General features: G+C 41.6%; 2 protein-coding genes across 3 annotated transcripts in view; both read right to left on the minus strand.

Annotated features, from left to right (window-relative positions):
- BICDL1 (BICD family like cargo adaptor 1) overlaps positions 1-13,035 on the minus strand; it is a gene marked incomplete at its 3' end in the record, with an annotated part of 95,578 nt that extends 82,543 nt beyond the window's left edge. For both annotated transcript variants that reach the window (XM_082852820.1, XM_082852819.1), the window contains exons 1-2: positions 12,562-13,035; positions 5,452-5,667 (exon numbers count right to left, since the gene is read on the minus strand). In XM_082852820.1, coding sequence (XP_082708946.1) covers positions 5,452-5,667; positions 12,562-12,996 — 651 coding nt within the window. In that variant the 5' untranslated portion in view covers positions 12,997-13,035. The remainder of the gene's footprint in view (positions 1-5,451; positions 5,668-12,561) is intronic.
- A 3,448-nt stretch (positions 13,036-16,483) lies between these two features.
- Positions 16,484-16,642, minus strand: LOC309970482 (small ribosomal subunit protein eS27-like; the record flags this gene model as incomplete). The annotated part of the gene is made up of 1 exon (XM_082852903.1): positions 16,484-16,642. The coding sequence occupies one exon, from the start codon at positions 16,640-16,642 to the stop codon at positions 16,484-16,486; it is 159 nt and encodes a 52-aa protein (XP_082709029.1).
- Positions 16,643-17,986: the final 1,344 nt, after the last annotated feature.

Genomic DNA, 17,986 nt, shown 5'->3' on the forward strand with positions numbered 1-17,986 from the left:
ACACCTCTGTTTGGTAAAAGAGTCCATAAACAAAATGAAAATATAATACCATCAAGAATGTGTAAAAAAAAAACTCTTTACACACCAATAATAGGTGAAGGATATAAACAACTTTCTATAGTGCCTAAACTGTGTTACAAACTGTAGTAGCTTAAATTAGTGAATAACCACTTCAGGACTCTAATACCGATCAGAACTCTGATATCTTAGCTGCTGCTGTTGGGGAGAAAATCATCTGCAGGCTCTGGAAGTTTCTGCTAAAAACGCTGTTATATTTATGTATCAGAAGGATTCTCAAAAAACCTCCATGTTAAGCATTTGTATCTCCTTCTTCTTAGGCAACAAGCATGGCCCATATCTCGCCTTTCCTCTTGAAAGTAAGGCCTACTGTATTCTTTCTACTTTTGATATAGTTCGGCGGATAAGTGTTTAACATGTCCTACACCCCCACTGTCAACGCTATCATAGTATGACTTTCTAACTTAAAAAGTGAATTATACTCTCTCCAGATATGTCAACCTGAGGTTCACAAAAATGAGTCTCACAGAAATTTAGGAGCTAGAAGAGAATTTAGAGGGCATTTTGTCCAAATGAGCAAATGAACTGGGATAAGGGTATCCCCAGGATATATGCAGCAGTGTTGGTTCTAGGTGCTATAGAATAAACCTGACTCAACTCCTAGGAGGGTCAATTTTACACAAATATTTTTGAGTAGAGATCTGACTACTAAACAAAATATTTTTACATGCCAATATGTGCTGGGGACACTTCAGATTCTTCCACTCTCTCAAATTAGAGAATAAACGTTGGACAAGATGCAGAAATCTCATCTACATGAGGAGGACATGATAATTATGATGGCTACCATTTATTGAGCACTCACTGTATGCTAGACATTGTGGTTAGAGCTTTACAAACATTAACTCATTTAGTCCTCATAACAGCATCAGATAATAGTAATAGTGTAATTGTTTCCATTACACAGAGGAGGAAACTACGATTTTAAAAAGTGGAAAAACTTTCCCATACTCACTCAGCTAGTAAATAGCAGAGATGGTGTCTGGTCCCAGGGCTGTCTGGGCTCCAAAGTCTGTGACCTTAATTGCTGCCTCAGAAATTTGAAATTGAGGCACAGGAACCTTCATCAGTCTTGAACCGGAGGAGCCTTAATTAAGTCACATATCTTTCTGTCCCTCAAGTTTTCTCAGCTATAAAATTACAACAGTACCCATCCCTTCCTTCATCATAATGAGGATCCAGAAGCTTATGGGATACATATGCTCACAGCATCCTAATTTAGAGCTGAAAAGAACGCTGATCACACAAACACTTGAACATGAATGTGTATGGCAGTCTTATTCATAAAAGCCAAAAAGTGGAAACAACCCAAATGTCCATCAATTAATGAATCAATAAACAAAATGTGTTATATCCATACAATGGAATATTCTTCAACCATAAAAATGAAGTATTGATATATGCTACAATGTGGATGAACCCTGAAAACATTATGCTAAGGGAAAGAAGTCAGTCACAAAAAGTCACATATGTATGATTCTATTTACATGAAATGTCCAGAACAGACAAATCCATAGAGACAAAAAGTAGATTAGTGGTTGCCGGGGGTCAGGGTGTCAGATAGGGTGTTAGGTGGAATGAGGAGTGACTGCTAATGGGTACAGGCTTCCTTTTTTGGGGGGTGTGAAATGTTCTATTGTATACTTAGATAGTGGTGATGTACACTTTTAAAAAGTAAATGTTACGGTATATGAATTCTATCTCAATAAAGCAGTTATTTAAAAACAAAAACAAAAAAAACATGGCAGCAAAGAAATACATTTAAAAATACTTTGGACAAATAAATCAACTATACTTCAATAAAAAATACTTTGGACAAAAGCATCACAGAAATATACTACATTTTAGATATTATACATTTCATGCTTATAAAAACACATTATATACATTGTTAGAAAAGCATGGCCTTCTACTACTTTTGCTGGTTGTTAACTTGTCCTAGGAGAATCTTAATTCACTTCAAAGTACCCAATTCCTCTAGTTCCTGAATACCCAGTTAATAAAATGATAATAAAATGCAATCTAAACTGGCTGCTGATGGAAACCCAAGGGGCTTGGCCTGCTTAAAAAGAGAAAGGGAAAAAAAGCCGCAAAACTCACCAAGGGCCTACATTCAAGGCCAGAGAGGATAACAAGAGTCTAGATCTAGTGGAAATGTTATCCTCCTATATTCCTTTGGGAACAGCTTATCAGTATTGTCTACAGAGAAATTAGGCAGAGGAACCTCAACTATAAAGATACTCCCTTAGTAAAATAACCATCAACACGGAAACATTAACTTCATATTCTGCTTAACATAAACACATCACCTCATTTTCATTTCAACAGTACTTGCATGAGGTACAAATTTTTACCTCCATTCTATTTATTTATTTTTAAATTTTATTTATATTATTTATTTATTTTTGGCTGCATTGGGTCTTTGTTGCTGTGCAGGCTCTGGAGCACAGGCTCGATAGCTGTGGCACATGGGCTTAGTTGCTCCACGGCATGTGGGATCTTCCCGGACCAGCGCTCAAACCTGTGTCCCCTGCATTGGCAGGTGGATTCTTAATCACTGCGCCACCAGGGAAGTCCCCAGCCTCCATTTTTTTTTTTTTTTTTTTTTTTTTGTGGTACGCGGGCCTCTCACTGTTGTGGCCTCTCCCGTTGCGGAGCACAGGCTCCGGACGCGCAGGCTCAGCGGCCATGGCTCACGGGCCCAGCTGCTCTGCGGCACATGGGACCCTCCCGGAACAGGGCACGAACCCGCGTCCCCTGCATTGGCAGGCGGATTCTCAACCACTGCGCCACCAGGGAAGCCCCCCAACCTCCATTTTAAGGATAAAGAAAGGGGGCTTCCCTGGTGGGGAAGGGGGCTCACCCTGCCTCCACAACAAGAGAAGCCACCGCAATAAGAAGCCCTTGCAAAAAAAAAAAAGAAGCCCTTGCACTGCAACGAAGAGTAGCCCCCACTCGCCGCAACTAGAGGAAGCCTGTGCACAGCAATGAAGACCCAACGCAGCCAAAAATAAATTTAAAAAAATAATTAAAAAAAATAAGTATAAGGAAAGGGGGACTTCCCTAGTGGTCCAGTGGCTAAGACTCCACGCTCCCAATGCAGGGGGCCCGGGTTTGATCCCCGGTCAGGGAACTAGATCCCACATGCCGCAACTAAGAATTCGCATGCCACAACTAAAGATCCCGTGTGCCGCAACTAAAGATCCCACATGCTGCAACTAAGACCTGGTGCAGCCAAATAATTTTTTTTAATAAAAAATAAAAATAAGGAAAGGGAAGCACAAACAAGATCACCCAGTTAATGAGAAGCAGAGTTAAGATTCAACATTCCAAGCTCAGTGCTCTCGCTATGTCATATTAATATTTGCTTTCTCTGGCTACCTATCTTTCACCAGATCAGAAAGCAGAGTTGAGTCAGCTTCTGCTCACGTTATTTTGTAACATGAACTTAGCTCCCAAGAAATAATTTCCTCTTAAATTGTTCTGGTTTGTTGTATTCCTTTCGTAAGTCACCATTAAGAAACACTAGTTCAGAATAATTACGAATTTTTTTTGAACAAAGAAATCAATCTGGCCAGGCCTATTTGGTTAATCTTTCATGAATAATGAATAAAGCCTCAAAAACAAATAAAATCTTGGAGTTCCCTGGTGGCGCAGTGGTTAAGAATCCGCTTCCCAATGCAGGGGACATAGGTTCGAGCCCTGGTCTGGGAAGATCCCACATGCCGCGGAGCAACTAAGCCCGTGAGCCACAACTACTGAGGCTGCACTCTAGAGCCTGCGAGCCACACTACTGAAGCCCGTGCTCCACAAGAGAAGCCACCGCAATGAGAAGCCCGCGCACCGCAACCAAGAGTAGCCCCCACTCGCCAAGTAGCCCCAGCTTGCTGCAACTAGAGAAAAGTCCGCGTGCAGCAATGAAGACCCAACGCAGCCAAAAATAAATAAATTTATTTTAAACCCCCCCAAAAAACCTATAAAATCTTACAAGGATACAGATTCCCTTCCCAGTTGCTAAAAAAGGTTCTAGAACTGAGTCAGAAAGGCTACTGAGCTGGCCCTATAATGTCTTCTTGAAGAACTTGTCCAGCTCTTCCCTTCCAGCCAGTCAAATGGTGATTTGATTCCCTAGATGAGAAACCTGCAGGCAAGATCTTTAGCTCCACCTACCACCTGAATTCTCACCTTCACGTTCCGATAGCTCCTGCAACTAGCTATTTTCCAAGTTATTAGGCATCTCTCTCCTTCTGTCTCTCCCTTGACCCCCCAATCTCCCTCAAGATACCCTGTTCCACTCACTCCTTCCATACCTCTCCTTCTTCCTCTCTGTTTCTCTAGTGGTAGCATTTACTTTACACTTTCCTGTGAGGCATGAAGGTTTTGACCAGTCTCAGGGTTCGCATGGGAAGCAACTATGACAAAAACTGGTAAAATAACTTCACATGCTGCCCTAGCTAAGCCTTTCCCAGAGACTTAAGCATCAAACACTAACCATGCAGACAAGGGCAGTACTCTCCTGTGAAGGTTTGTGCTTAGGGATTTTATCAGAGTAGTTCTTTTTCCTCTGGTAACTGAACTCATTTTATTTTCAACTTGTAAGAAGGTTTGAGGTATGATAGTAAATCCAGCTCTTAATTTTCAAAAGTAGGTGGCTTTAGAGACCAGGGCATAAACAACATTCCTGCATTTGTTAAAAAGTATGTTCTGTATTTAAATTAGATTTCCACCTACTCAGCCCTCAAACTCCTTCTTTGCAATGATTCTACAACCTTGACTTCGGTTAATTAATACATCCATGACACCACCCTATAAAGGTACAAATAAAGAACCTTTACTTAATGTGGAAATAAAGAGAACAAATTTTATATACAGACACACATACCTCCCTTCATATTTAAAGAATAAGAAGGAGTGTACATTCGCAAATGTAGTACCAATGAAAATCATTTGCTCTAGAAAATTTCCCTAAGCTTTTCAATTTAAAGGTGGCACCATTTAACATTTGAACTAAATGCATTAACATAATTTTACCAGTGACAGACTTTTGCTAGGTAAAAGAATCACAGACTTGTAGAGATACAAGGAACATCGAATCACTAAGCAAACTCTTACATTTTAAAAATGAGAAAACTCCCAAGTTAAGTGACTGCCAAAGTCCCACAGCTGACTAATGACAGGCAAGGGTCTTTGCTCCTGACACCTAGTTCACCACAGCTGAAATTCTTATAGGCGAAAAATACTTCATTTGTTGCTATCAATACCAAAGGCAACAAAAATCAGAACTACTCTTACCTTATATATGGTTGACATTACACAGAAACTCTGTTTCAACTTTTAGTATTTTATACCATAAATTCTTAACTTGTGACTCACCCTGCTGAGTTGATCCAATAACCTTTGGTTCTGCTCTGATAATTCCTGGACAGCCCGTGTTTTTTCTCGATCTGCTTCCCGTAGATGAACCTGCTGCCTCTCCAACTCATCCTGAAGCTGTTTCACATCACTCTCCAGCTCGGACACACGCCCTTCCCACTCCCCTTCTCGGTTCTCAAATCGTCTTCTTAGTTCGTGTTTCTCTTGCTCTAAGTGCTGGGTGAAAAATGAAGAGGATTTTAAAACCATTAAAATTTCCAGGGACTTCCCTGGTGGTCCAGTGGCTAAGACTCCGCGTTCCCAATGCAGGGGGCCCAGGTTCAGTCCCTGGTCAGGCAACAACACCCCACATGCCGCAACTAAGATCCCACATACGGCACCGAAGACCTGGTGCAGCCAAATAAATAAATAAATATTAAAAAAAAAATCCAGATCCTTTCATTTTTCTCTTTTCACACTCTTCTAACTTTTCTTTTTCCTAGTCAGTCAGCACAACAAAACACTCTGCCACGTAGGAGAAGTTGCCCATTACACAGCTGCAAAAATATTCCCTTCTTCCAGAGCAGGGAAGGCTGATTTCACAAACAGAATGCCATTCCTACTGATAATACTTAATGTTTACTCTTATCCTTAGGAATGGGGGTTCTAGACTTAGGAACTCACTTGAAATTTAGTAAATCATCCGTTAATTGGTGAAATATACATTTAAACAACTTAAAATGAGTCCTTAAGAAAATTTCTTTTGCTGTCATCCATTATGCCTGGCATAATAGCAGGCACTTAGAATCACAGAATTTTCAGAGCTAGAAAGAACTCCAGAGATGCTTCAGATTAACCACCTTTTCTTACAAATGAAGCAGCAGAAGATAAGAGATTCAATAACAAGCTCAAGGGAGAGCTGGGATTTGTGTCTTAGTCACTTGACTTTGTTTAATGCTCTAAATCACAACTCAATATTTCCTGCTATATATAGCATTGCATTTCAAAATCATTAAGGCAAGTTCAGATTCAGGCCCACTTTATTAAATCATGACTTATTAGCCTTGCATATTTATTTCTGATCTTTTCATTCATTCTTGAGTGCCTGTTATAGGCTAGCCACTGACATAATGGTCCTTACCTTTATGGAGTTTCCATTCTAGTGGGAGAGGTTGATAAAAGTATTAAATTGTACAGTGTGACAAATGGTATGCAGGAAAAGTACAGATGGTTTGAAGTAGCAGCTCGACAGAAAAGAACTCTTTTGGATTGAAGGAAATAAGAACATCTTTTTATTTCTGTGAGATAAATACAAATTTGTCTTTTCAGAGGAAAGTATGTTCTCCTACTTAAAAAGCCTAGTATGTACAAAAAAGCCAAGCTATACCTCAGGGAATATATGAAATGTAAAGCAATGGTCCTCAACTTTTGTTGCTGTCAGAAAATCTCTGGTATAATTGTTCAAAATATATCCACCTAAATACTAATTCCAAAGATGTGATTCAGTTAAGAATGAGATGAGGCCTAGGCAGGCATCTATCTATCTATCTAACTATCTAGGTTCTATTGGAAATTCTGATGCACTGAAGGTTGATATCAAGCACTGAGATTGTCTCAAAAAGCTAAGATGAGCATTTGAATCGTCACCTTCAGAGTACTCAAACATCTTTTCACCTTGGGAACCTACACTCTTATTCTACCCAAGTTCTCATCTTTCGAATGTTTTTTGGAATGCCTCTTTTGGAAAGCTTTAAGGGCCAGTGCATAGTTATACAAGAATATCAGTCCCATTACTTCACATCTGAGATGTGCCTAAAAAGAGATTATCTCATTTCATCTTGCCATTTTATTCCCCTAATTTTCTCTGAGTGACTTGTAAATGTTTCGGAAAGTCTAATTTACCCCCAAAAGATGCAAATTTACCATGACAGAGCAGTCAGAAAAATTAAAATTCTGAGAACATCAGCAAAGGCAGTTTTCACTGAAATAAGTGTATATAGCCTCCAAAGTTGACCACTTCAAGGGAATAATTAATTTTGATATAGCCACTCTGGTATATTTGTTGAAAAAGTCACATTATAGTTATACTTTATACAGCCTCAGTTTTGAGCACAGGGGAAAAGGAATGACAAGAGAGGGACTTGTACTCCTTAGCATGAAAATTTTCTGCTCTACGCTTCCCTCACTTTGCTAAACTTCCAAAAATGAGAATGTTTTAGTCACTATACAAATTTCAGAAAGATGAAATGCAGAAGTAAATGGTAATTACCAGCCTAAAACTGTGATACTTGGTTTTACTGAGTTTTTCCAAAATGGAAAAGATTGAGCAGAAGGAAACAGCAAGAACTCAGTAATCACAGTGTTACTGAGAGGCCAGATGAATTAGGTTTGTGTTCTAAAAGAACAGAGAGACTTAAAAATATTCAGCAAACAGCTGTTAGTGAACAGCCCAAGCAAGCAACTAAAACAATCTAATCCACTTGCGGGGGGTGGGGCAGGGTTGAGGACAGGTGGTGCTGATCAGTCTATTTTGTCCTTACATTTCTTTGCACAAGTGACAAACTTCCTAATTCAGGTTTCCCAATACTTTAATTAAAAAAATCAAGACTTTCCTATTAATGAACATACAGAATTTAGCCTTTTGTCTACTCTGAGAAAAGAAAGGTTTCTCCTAGAATTATACTTTCAATTAAGGCTAAATTAACCAGTAAACTCTAGGCAGAGTATCAGCAAGTGTGGAGGTCAGGCTCTGCCCATGCTATTCCCTGCTTCTTGGGGTTATATGGTATTTTAAAACGTAATATCTACAGCTGAAACTAATATAATGATGTATGTCAATTATACCTCAATAAAAAAAGAAAAAAGTTAATGTCAAAACTATCAAGGTCATCAAAAACAAGGAAAGTCTAAAAGTGTTACAGGAAAGAGGAGACTAAGAAGATACACAAACTAAATGCAAGGTGGTATCCTGGAACAGAAAAAGATATTTGGCAAAGGCTAAAGAAATCTGAATAAACTAAGGATATTAGCTAACAATAATGTATTAGTATTGGTTCATTAATTATGGCAAGTATACCATGCTAATGTAAGATGTTAATAATAAAGGAACTGGGGGCAGGACATATGGAAACTCTCTGCTGTACCATCTTTCCAATATTTCTGTAAATCTAAAACCATTCTAAAAAAGTTTATTTAAAACGCTGAAAAAACAAAAGTTAATATCATTAGCCCACCTAAAATTGGTTGTTACAGAAATGGATTTCTGCAAAGAACCAAAAAAGCAGTGCTATTCTCCCAGGTCCAGGATATGGTTCTTAAAAAATACAAAGAAAAATACTATTTTTTAAGTGGACCAAGCACTGAATGCAAATAAGGACCCCTGCGTTTGCTTATCTAAATGTACTACCCAATTATGAATCATTTTCCCCTTACTTGTTTTGCTTCTTAAAAAAGAAAACAGTGCTAGAATCATTAGAATTGGCCTAGGGAAGGGGGAAGAAAATGTAATTGAGGAAAAAGATTACCTCTGCAGTAAGAGATAATTCACTCTCAGCTAGAATGGGAAAAAAAGGGAATCCTGGACTTTAAAAACATATATATATATATATATTTTTTTGCCGTATGCGGGCTTCTCACTGTTGTGGCCTCTCCTGTTGCGGAGCACAGGCTCCGGACGCACAGGCTCAGCGGCCATGGCTCACAGGCCCAGCCGCTCCGCGGCATGTGGGATCTTCCTGGACCAGGGCACGAACCCGTGTCCCCTGCATCTGCAGGCAGACTCTCAACCACTGCGCCACCAGGGAAGCCGTAAAAACATATTTTTAAAAAACTAAACAACGATTTAATCTCTGAAGAAAAAAGTGTATAAACCCAAGTTACTTAGTTCATATTCTGGGGGAAAAAAAAGAAACTACTAAGGACCTGGCTGGATATGTTTTAAAAGCAAAAGGGCTAACTGTAGATGCAGAAGAAATAAAATATCTAAAGGCATTAAAAAGAAAAATTAAGCATATGAGGGGCTTCCCTGGTGGCGCAGTGGTTAAGAATCCACCTGCCAATGCAGGCAACATGGGTTCGATCCCTGGTCCAGGAGGATCCCACATGCCACGGAGCAACGAAGCCCGTGCGCCACAACTACTGAGCCTGTGCTCTAGAGCCCGCGAGCCACAACTAGCTCGTGCTCTGCAACAAGAGAAGCCACTGCAATGAGAAGCCTGCGCACCACAATGAAGAGTAGCCCCCACTCACTGCAACTAGAGAAAGCATAAGCGCGGCAACGAAATAAAGGATGCAGCCAAAAATAAACAAATAAATAAATTTATATTAAAAAATTAAGCATGTGAAAATCTAATTCAGGAAATGAATAAAATACAGGATAGTCAATTTAAGGGTGGAAAAAAAATGACCAAAACCTTACAATCTCTCAAATTAAATTGAATCTTCATTCATCTTTAAGAGATGCCTAACTAAAAAACTTCTATGTTAACCTTTAAAGACTTTAAAGAGTGTGCCTTTAATGAGAGAACAGTGTAAGATCAAGTACTTTACGTTTTAAATGACAAAACACAATCTTGGGTTTGGCGCACAGAACTGGAGAAGTATTCAATAATAGCTAATGAATAAGTAGAAAAGATCTTGAAAATGACTTGGTTCTGAAATTAGAAAGGTGCCAATTTTGAAGTAGTAAGTAAGCAGATGGGACAAAAACAAAACCAGTCTCATTATTTAATAGTCAAACCAACATTCTCTCAGAGTCCTCTCGTGTTTATCTTTCAAACTAACCCGTGAGAAAATGTGTTTGACTCCACTGTCTGATAGTTTGTAGAAAATTACAAATGTTTTTTAAAGTAATGGCTGGTTCTCTACTCCTAAATGTTGAATTTAATTGAAAATCTAGCAGAGTGGTTGTATTAAACTTTAGAAAGAATTTGTTCAAGCAGACATTCTAAAATCTAAGCTGCTTAAAAAAATATACTTACAGGTGTAATTTGCAAGGGAAAACTCACTTGCAGGTATCATATGAAATAGTCCCGTTATAATGAGATTTGTCACTCTCATATTAATACTAAAAGAATTAACAAGAAACTAACGACAATACCTTGATAATTTTAAGTGTATTTTTTTAAAAAAAACAAAAACTTTTAATGATAATTTTCAGATATACCTAGAAGAAACTGTACAACTGAACCCCTTCATCACTCATTAATATTGATTAGTGATCAATATTTCACTTTTTAAAAGTTATTTTTCAAATTGTGGTAAGGCATACATAACATAGAATTTACCATATTAACCATTTTTAAGTGTACTGTTGGTTTAGTAGTGCTAAGTACATTCATACTGTTGTGCAACCAACTTCCAGAAATTAAAAATAAACTTTTAACACTACAGTTCATATGCTGACCTGAGAGGAGTGAAGGTTTTTTTAAAGTTTAATAAGAGTTTTAAACTATTTTATTACTGTCTATCAAGTCAACAGCAAAAAGTCAAATGTAATTTATTCTTTTACAATAGAACCTTTCTTGTTACAGAATTTGAATATCTTTTTCCTTTGCTGAAGACATGTATAAAGGTTCCAAATGGAAACCAGGATGTGTATAACTGCACACTCAGGATTACCCTGAAATCTATCACTAATCAAACTGACTGATATGATGTTCCTTTCAAGTTAGCTGTCTCTTTAATCAAGTCCCTCACTGAAGGAATTTCAAATCACAAGCATAAATCTCTGCAGTAGTACTTGTATATAGAGCCTGTAATCAAATCTCTTAAAAAAAAAGACACCCTTTTATTCCTAGACCTCTACTTCAAGTGAAAATTAAACAATTCAATTCACTGGGCTGCTTCTTGGCAGTCTACCTATAGGTTTCACAAACCACTTTTCAGAGAGGTATCTCAGGAGTTCATCGACTGGCAGACCTAGTTAAGAGGCCAACTGAACTACAGGGTTACAGTGGTTTCCTTTTTTTCTTCCCTGATTTACTTTTGATATGTCGTTGGAATACAGACACACTTCTTATTATAGAAAAGTTTCTGAATCTACATTCTGACTGTCTGACCCGCAGCAGTGATATGGACCTCATTCACGGCTGTCCTTTTCTCTTCTAACTAAGAATAAAAAGAACTGGTTGCAACCAAACTGGGTAACAACAGTAAATGCACAGGCAGAAAAGGATAAGCTCATCCCCACTGCCATGATGCACCTCCCCTACCCCCACTTTAAAAAAAAAAATCTAATTTTATAAATGGTGGCAACCTGTACCACTTTCAAGGCCCTTTTCTAGTTAAGGTCAAGAAAACAAACAGGCATAGCTGCAAAAGACTTTGGTCCAGAGAAGTGGCAGAAATCTTACAGACACTTTAAGGGGTATTTATAACAATGGTTAAAGTTGTATGGTTCTCACAGGTTGCATTTGGCGAACCAACTGCATGTGTGAGACCCAGAACAGAAACAGAAAAGTACTGTTTAAATACATATAAATACTGAGGTCCAAATCAAATCCACAACCAGTGGTCACATGCGGAGCGCAGGCTCACCTGATTTCTGCAATGGAACCATACTTCCTAATCCTTAACTATTTGAAGGCTATATAAAGCTCCTTTAGGGGCACTTGGTTCCCACAACTCTGAGCTGCCGGGAAGTTAAGACAAGGGCATCTGGAGGCCTTAACTCCAAAGCTGAAACGCTTTAGGCTAACACCCTGATTAGCGATTAACTACTTCTCTGAAAACATGGAGCATATTTTAAATGATTCGCGACTTTCTAATTTCTCTGTGTGTGGACATCACCTCAGTGCTGTACAAATAAATGTCATACTGTAAACTCTTTTTTAGATGCTGTGTACAGTACGTATACAGAACGGCCCACAGTGTTTGGAGCCGTGCATAGACCCGTTTGCTGTGAGTAGGGTGGGAAAGCCAGGTGGGTTCAATGAATGCCCTCGTCTGATAATCCAAAACCCTCCATGCTACCCCGCTTCCAGGTGGTTTTCTGTGAGGGAGGATGAGCAAGAAAGGTGGGATGGGGTGGGGTGGGTGAGTGGCTCCCGAAGCTACCGAGGGCCGGCAGGCGGGTGCCTGGGCTCCCCCCCACCCCCCGCTTCCCACCCATCCCAGAAGGGACGTCCTCACCTCCAGCTTATCTGTCAGCTCCTTGTGCATCTGCTCGTACTGCCGGCTCATGTCCTGGTTCCTCTCGAGCAGTGCCTTGCCCAGTCGGGCCGCCAAGACCAGATCCTTCTCCTTCTGCCGGATCACCGACAGCAGCTCGGGATCCTGGGCGGGCGGCGGCTGCAGTTCGGCCCCCTCGGCTGGAGGCCCGGGCTCGGCCTGAGGATGCTCTCCGGGGTCGGACGGCCGTTCCCCGGCCGCCAGCAGCGCCAGCTCCTCCTCTAACGCCAGTTCCAGCTCCCCGGGGCCCCCGGGGAAGGAGACAAGGGCGGCGGCGGCTGCGGCTGGATTCCCGACTGCGTCCGCGGCCGCGGCGGGCAGCTCCATGCAGCAGGCGCTGTCCGGCTCTGCGGGTGCTGAAGCGCGGCCAGCCAAGCCCAGGCAAAAGGCGGACATGGCCCGCGCGCGCGGAGCCCGCAGCGGTGCGGCCCGGCCGGCGCGCGCCAGGCTGCAAGGGGGAGGGGCCCCGTCGCACCGCCCCGCGCCTCTCCTCACGCCGCGGCACGCGCCCCCCGGGTCTCCGAGAGCCCTGGGCGCGGCGCGCGCCGCCCCGCCCCTCCCCCGCTCCGGCGGCACGCGCCCCCTTCCCCCGCCCCCGGGCTCAGCTGCTCCGCGAGCGCTGGGGAGGAGGACGGGGTGGCAAAGGGAAGGCTGAGAAAGCGAAGAGTGAGGGGAGGCGAAGCGGGAAGGGCGGTTGCGAGGAGGAACGCCGCCGCCGGCTTTTCAACCACCCTGTTGCTGCTGCTCCCGCTGCCGCCGCTGGCCGAGCAGCGCCTCACGGGGCGGGCGGCGCTCCGCTGTCGCTGCGACGCTCGCTGCTGCTGCTGCCGGTGGCCGCTCTCTGCAGCCGCGCTCCATGTCCCTCGGCTCGGCGGCAGCCCCAGCAGCAGCGGCGGCGACAGCGGCTGCTGCAGGGGCCGAGGCGGCGGCTCCACATCGCGCGCCGCGCAGCCCAACGAGCTCCTTCCTGACTGCCTCAGCTCCTCCAGTTCACCCGGACGGCCGCACCCCGCCCGGGGCTTCCGGCCGCGCCCCCTCTCCCCGCCCCTTGCCGGCGCCTGACGCGCACGGGCACCTGTTCGCCGCGCCAGCGCGCGATTCGCCGGCTCGTGGGTCTCCTCAGCGGCGCCCAGGTGGCGCCGACGGCCTTAACCCCTGCGCTGCCTCACGCCCGGCGGCGGCTGCGCGCGCCGCCCGTGGAGACAGCTGGCGCATGCTTAACTGTCCGGGCGGCTCCCCGACGCGGCCGCGCCCCCGGCCTCACGTCCACCCGGTGTGGCTCCGCCCCCAGCACGCTCACCTCGGGGTGTGGCCTCGCGCGCACCTCAGAGCACGGCCTCGCCCCTAGTCTTGTTCTCACCTTAGGGGACGGCCCCACCCCCCGCCTCACTCCCGCTTCAGGGCTGGGGCGTTTCTCTGGGTCCAATGGGTCTCAGTCTTAGGTGATCACCAAGGGGACTGAGGACATTTCTCCAAGACGGGTGGCCAAGCCCGACAGAGACTTGCAGCCACGGCTTGTGGGTCTGAGCCCCCGTGAGAGCTAAGCAGTCAAGAGAGGGAGCCCTAGAGAGCAGTAGGAGGGATGACTTCAGAAACCCAGCATCTCAATGATGATGACTCAGGGATATAAGGGACCAGATGCCTCAGAGATCAGCAGCCCCGAAAGAAAGGGGTTATGTTGAGAAACAACGGAAAAAACTGCTCACAGATGGAAATACGAAGCAAAGACGCTCCATGATAACTTCCGTTTATTAGGCGCTTAGTATGTGCCATGCCTTGTGTTAAGTGCTTTATACGCATTATCTTAGATAATCCTCTCAAGAATCTTAAAAGTCAGTACTATCACTCTTCTCATTTTACAGAGAAGGAAATTGAGGCCTTGAGAAATACAGGATCAGATCCAGACAGGCTGACTCCAGGGTTCACATATATATCGTTATTCTTTACTTTCCTCACATATAAGTGTTGAGGAAGGTAAATAGTAATTTGTGATCAAGATGGCCTGTGTCGATATCCAAGGTGCTATCAGGAAAGCTTACTGCAATGATCAAACCAAGGACTGAAGAACCTACTGGGTGATTCCAGTCAGTTCTTGCTTTGACCTCATTGGTAATGCTCTGTCTTCTATTTTCAGAAACAATCCCATCTGAAGCTAGAATTGGTCACTATTCCCTTTCCTCTTGGACAACAACCCATTTTTGAGTTAGATCGTATTTTGATTCTTTTCATTACAGTAAGATGGAATATTTCAGGACACTGAGCGGCTGAAATGAGTCAAATGGTTTCTCATGGCTTTTTGTCCTTATTAAATTCAGAGCCTAAACAATACTCAGGTATATACATCACCTTCTACCCTCAGGCTGAAGGTCAGAATCCTAAAGGTCCTGAGCCTCAGGGCTGACTTTGTTCTCTTGTTGACTGAAAAGGAGACAGACCATAGAGGGGTTCCCACATCAGTCTTAGAGCTAAATTTTGAAAGTTGACCATGGTACCATTCCAACAATGCATTGTTCTCACACTTTTTATTATGCCCTCTTTGAGCAGAAATTGTGGGCCCATGGTGAGACCCAACTGAAGAATCCCTTTTGTCTTTTTTGATCAGGAACGGAGAAGTTACTCCTGTAAATAGATTAGGGACACACATATCAAGAGCAAACAGAATTCCTAATTCAAAGTCGTTTGTTTCAGCTATTTATTTTTCCTGATGCAGACTTGCAGCCTGTCTTTCCCTAAAGGTCTTTTTCTTGCCTTCCTTAAACTCGATGGTCCTACTCTATTAGACTTGCGTGTTACTGTGAGAATGAACTATTACAATGCTAACTCTAATTTCTGAGGATCCTTCTTCACAATGTTCCCCTGCCTAACCGGACTAGGAAGTGATCATTTTCTACTACAGGTTTGGCCCTAAGTACTATCTTCTTGTGAATAGTCAAAGGAGACCAGCCCAAGTTTGGAGAACTATTTAGAATAGTGGTTCTTATACTTTTTGGTCTCAGAACCTCTTTACACTCTTAAAAATCATCAAAGATATCAAAAAACTTTATATAGGTTTAGATATTGATATTTACTGTATTAAAAATTAAAACAGAAAAATTTTTAATTTTTATTTTAAATACTTAAAATAAACCTGTTAAATCTTAACATAATGTATTTAATGAAAAATATATATTCCCCTCCAAAAAAAAATGAGCAAGAAGAAAGGCATTGTTTTTCATTTTTGTAAATCTCTAATGTTTGGCTTAACAGTAGAAAATGGACTTTTATATCTGCCTCTCCATTCAATGTGGTGATGTTTTGTTTTGGTTGAAATATATGGAGAGAATCTGGTCTCACAAAGATGCAATTGGGAAAAGGAGGAATATTTTAATAGCCTTTTCTGATTGTTGAAGATATTTTTCTTTGATAATACACCAAAACTCGGCAAGTGATAGCTTCTTAAAGGTTAGTTGCAAGGTGGAATCTAAAACCACATCAAGGAAATCCACTGATCTACCTTTCGCTTTGAATGGATCTTTTACCCATGTGTGACTGATTCTTTAAAAGTATGTATCAGTCATTGGGAAAATATTGGTTCACTGAGTTATGCAGATCTTCCAAATATTGTCACATGTCATTATACTATATATATTTTAAAATACCATTCATTAATATAACCACTGATCTCATCAGAAAGGTCTTTATGTACTGGCAAGCTATCAAGCTCACTGAGGTGTGTATGAGTTTTCCAAAATTCTTATTTCTACTGGAAAGCTCCAGTTTTATCATTGGTAACCATAGTGTCTATTGTTTTCCTTGAAGTGACAGACTTGGTACATGCTTTTTTTTTTTAATCCAAAATGTGTTTATTGGGATGGTTTCCCGTTCGTTTTGATTCAGGATGCTTTTAGTGCTGCTTCTGTCTAAAGGAGCATCCTTCTGTAAGCCTTACTATTCCTCCTGTAGGCTGGCAGAGGACAGTAAAGCAGCCAACACAAAAAACTACTGTTTGTGCATGGCTAAAGATGGATGTGATTTTATAGCATCCTGGGTATTTCACATCCATGAAATAGGAATTGGGGCTTTGCACCAGGTGCTTCTTCTTGTGTTTCCTCTTCTCCTCTGGAGAGGGATGAAGGGGATCCTTTGCGAGAGGCACGTTCTCGTGGGGAGGTTGTCACTGCCAGAAAGGGTGGTACATTCATTTTTGAGTAAATATCTGCCAGATACCCAAATCTGAATACCAAAGTCTGTCTGTCATTCATTCAAGTAAAAACGGTGTTCCATGAAAAACGTGACTAGTTCAACTCCTAATTCAAATGATGGTACAAGGGCTTTATCTCAAGACAACAACATACTTAGGTATGCAGCAGAAGTGCTTTATCGGTACTTTCCATTTCATCACATGGAATATTAAAAAGATGTGTACTCAAGCATTGGGATTTAATAAAAGTACTGCTTCATCAGGCACATTTTTAAATGAAATTAGCTTTCTTCTTCTTCTTCTTGTGAGCACATAGTAGTGAAGAATAACTCGCTTTGGTACCACTGTCATGAATCATGCTAAGGTATCAGTAGAGTTACTTACCCACTATTCCTTTTGCATTACCAATGCCAATGTCAACACAGTGAAAAACAAAAATAGTATTAGACAATGAGTATTATGTCTACTAACATGAAATTATGAAATAAAATATGAGATTATGAAATTAGTTTTACTCTTATTAATAAAATTAGAATTACTATCATTGCAATTATTATGAAAATAGTGCTTCCTTCCTTGACCCTCTGAAAGGCTCTTTGGGACCTCAGGAGTTGACGAACCACACTTCGAAAATTGCTGATTTAAAGCCATTCGAGACAGGTCAACCCTAAGCTAAGAAGAATGAACAAGTACCTCCCCACATGGAAATTAGTGGCAGGATTCAAAACTCATCAAAGCAAAGATATAAAAACCCTCGGACTTCTAAGAAGCTTATTATTTAGTTTATTCTGCTTCATACTATAATAATAGTGGCTAGAATATATTTAACATTTAATTCCTTAAATCCTTTATGACATCTCATTTAATCCCCACAATGACCCTATAATGTTGGTATATAACACTAGTATATACTAGGACGTGATACTATGATGCTGTCTAACTCTAAAGTGTTTGCTCTTAGTTACTAAGCCTCACATTTTCATCATTTTTATATTCCTTTATAATATATTCGCTTCAGTATTGCTTTTGGTACCTGGATAGTTTGGTGAACTTAGGTATGACCCATCTTAACGTGCAATGGATGGATTTCCACATAAGCGCTGTCACATCACTAAGAGTAAAGCATGAAATTTTTTATTTTTTAGAAATCCTGATATTTCCAAATATGATAACACTCATCGAATTTCCTCAAACTGTTTATTTTTA

This window comes from Leucopleurus acutus (assembly GCF_964270905.1).
Source record: "Leucopleurus acutus genome assembly, chromosome: 13".
In the NCBI taxonomy this organism is placed as follows: Eukaryota; Metazoa; Chordata; class Mammalia; order Artiodactyla; family Delphinidae; genus Leucopleurus; species Leucopleurus acutus.